Source organism: Halyomorpha halys, unplaced genomic scaffold, assembly GCF_000696795.3.
Source record: "Halyomorpha halys isolate HHAL.00 unplaced genomic scaffold, Hhal_1.1 Scaffold374.1, whole genome shotgun sequence".
Classification (NCBI taxonomy): Eukaryota; Metazoa; Arthropoda; class Insecta; order Hemiptera; family Pentatomidae; genus Halyomorpha; species Halyomorpha halys.
The window spans coordinates 783,003-785,126 of NW_027112597.1; the positions used below are offsets into that span (position 1 = coordinate 783,003).

General features: G+C 29.3%; 1 protein-coding gene across 4 annotated transcripts in view; it reads right to left on the reverse strand.

Annotated features, from left to right (window-relative positions):
• angel (protein) overlaps positions 1-2,124 on the reverse strand; it is a 20,349-nt gene that overhangs the window by 7,288 nt on the left and 10,937 nt on the right. For all 4 annotated transcript variants that reach the window (XM_014422514.3, XM_014422513.3, XM_014422511.3 and 1 more), the window contains one exon: positions 581-749. In XM_014422514.3, the coding sequence (XP_014278000.1) occupies positions 581-749 (169 nt within the window). The remainder of the gene's footprint in view (positions 1-580; positions 750-2,124) is intronic.

A 2,124-nucleotide genomic window follows, 5' to 3' on the forward strand; every position in this document is an offset into this window, starting at 1 on the left:
TGTATTTTTTTTTAAAAATGCGAAAAATTGAGTACTCTTACTTTCTGAACATGTCTTGTAATTAAATTAAACACTAATCCTATTTACAAAGTATGATGTATAAATTCATTATTAATCCTGGGATTATAAGCTATATTAAAATCTACTGGGAAACTAAAGCTGTCTAAGTAAATACTTAGAGATTAATATAAACATAGATTAAATAGGTGCAACAAGCAAAATTCTTGGGAACTAAAGGTATAGTTACAAAAAGATTCGATAAACTATGAACTTATTTATCTCTGGAACACAAAAAAAAAAAAATTAATATAAATAAATAAGAGTTAGGATGTAATATTAATGTATAAAGTTTGGAGTTAAACTTTATTAGTAGAGTTTAATTCAATTGATAAATATACATATACTAGGATTGCAGTCTCATTTGGTTTGTAATCATAAATCTTCAGAATAAAAATACAAATAATACAATGAGAAATTTTAAAATAAATATAAAACGATTCTTTAAGAATAGGCATCTCCAATAATTCGAGTAAATGTTTATCTGACTTCAAGGAAGCAGTAAATCTCAAGCACAGCATACCTTACTTTCCTTTTCTAGGTGGATGCACTCAGGAGAAACACCTAGGCACGGTGGAAGAGGTCTAAATGTACTCAATACTTTGCCTTCATTCAATAGCGTTAAAACGGGTGAATTAGGTGTACTATTTAGGTCACCCATTAAAAAAATATTTACAAGTTCAGCATCTTTCCTGAAATATCCAAATGTATTTATAACTACAAAACTTGTAGTTTGACATAAATATTTTAAAACATGTGTATTTACAGTGTAAAAATAAATTGCTAAATAACTTGAGAAAAAAACTGTTTATCTCTAACAACCATTATAGGGTCTTTTCTTGTAAGCATGTTTATTTATTTATTTTTTCTTTTATCCCTTTCCTGGTCATTTCAGACATGGGGAAGAGAGGGTGGAGGGAGGAGAATATATGGAAAATTTATCAACATGGTTGATCTAGTCAATTCTAACCGTTGTGGAGGGGTCAAGTTGTCATCTGGAGCACACAGTAACACTGCCACATTCCTGACTTTGCAACTTCTTTTTATTTCCCTAAATCAGAGAGACCTGAAAGGAATGTGATCCAACACTATTTCAGTAGTCCAGGCAGCTTTTACAGAGTCCTTTAAAAGCCTTCTGGATGAAGAGTTTCAGGGAGACAATGAACAATGGAAAAAACTGGCAGCAGTGTCTTGATGCTCAAGGATTATATATTAAAAACTTATAATTCGCTGCACAAAAATGTTTAATACATTTTTGGTTTTGAGATCAGTCTTGAAATTTTGTGTAATTAATACTCTTAATAATTAACAATGGGTCAGACAATAGTTTTAAAATTATAAATGCCATTCAAAAAAGTGATTCAAACTTGAATAACCCATACAATCAGATAAAACACTAACAGAACTAAAGTATAACTTTATTTCATATTAACTGAGCCTTATTTCACCCACATTAAATTAGCATAACATGTGACTGTTGCTCATCATTCACATGATGAGTAGATAACAAAGCGGATCTGATTAACTGAATAATATCCAAAATTTATGTTTAAAAACAGAAGGACCGAAAAAAAAAAGATATGAAAGGAAGCGTGTTTAGTTCTAGGGCTGTTTTAGTAATGGAAAAAATACAAAACCTTATATTCATTTATTCCACTTCATTTCAGTAAAAAACAAACAAAACAGATTACACAAAACAAAAGGTACACAAATATAATAAAATTCAATAAAAATTTGATAGCAATAAGTTATAATCTGTACTTTTAATCTTATTAATTCCCTAAAATACAAAATAACCCGATAAATGAAATTAGCAAAATACATTTAACTATAATTTCTTGACCTACCTCCTTTGTTTACCATTAATTACCCATCTTCTATAGTTTTATTAATTTGCCAATTGTAAATTGTAACCATTACATCTCTCTAAGTATTATAACTACCGACATGCAATGACAATAGTGCACTATGGGATACTTGACACTTACAACCACACTATCACCAGTGGTCTAGGCTGAGTAATTATGATTATAAAGTGAAATACACATACAAATACGTTTATTTTAT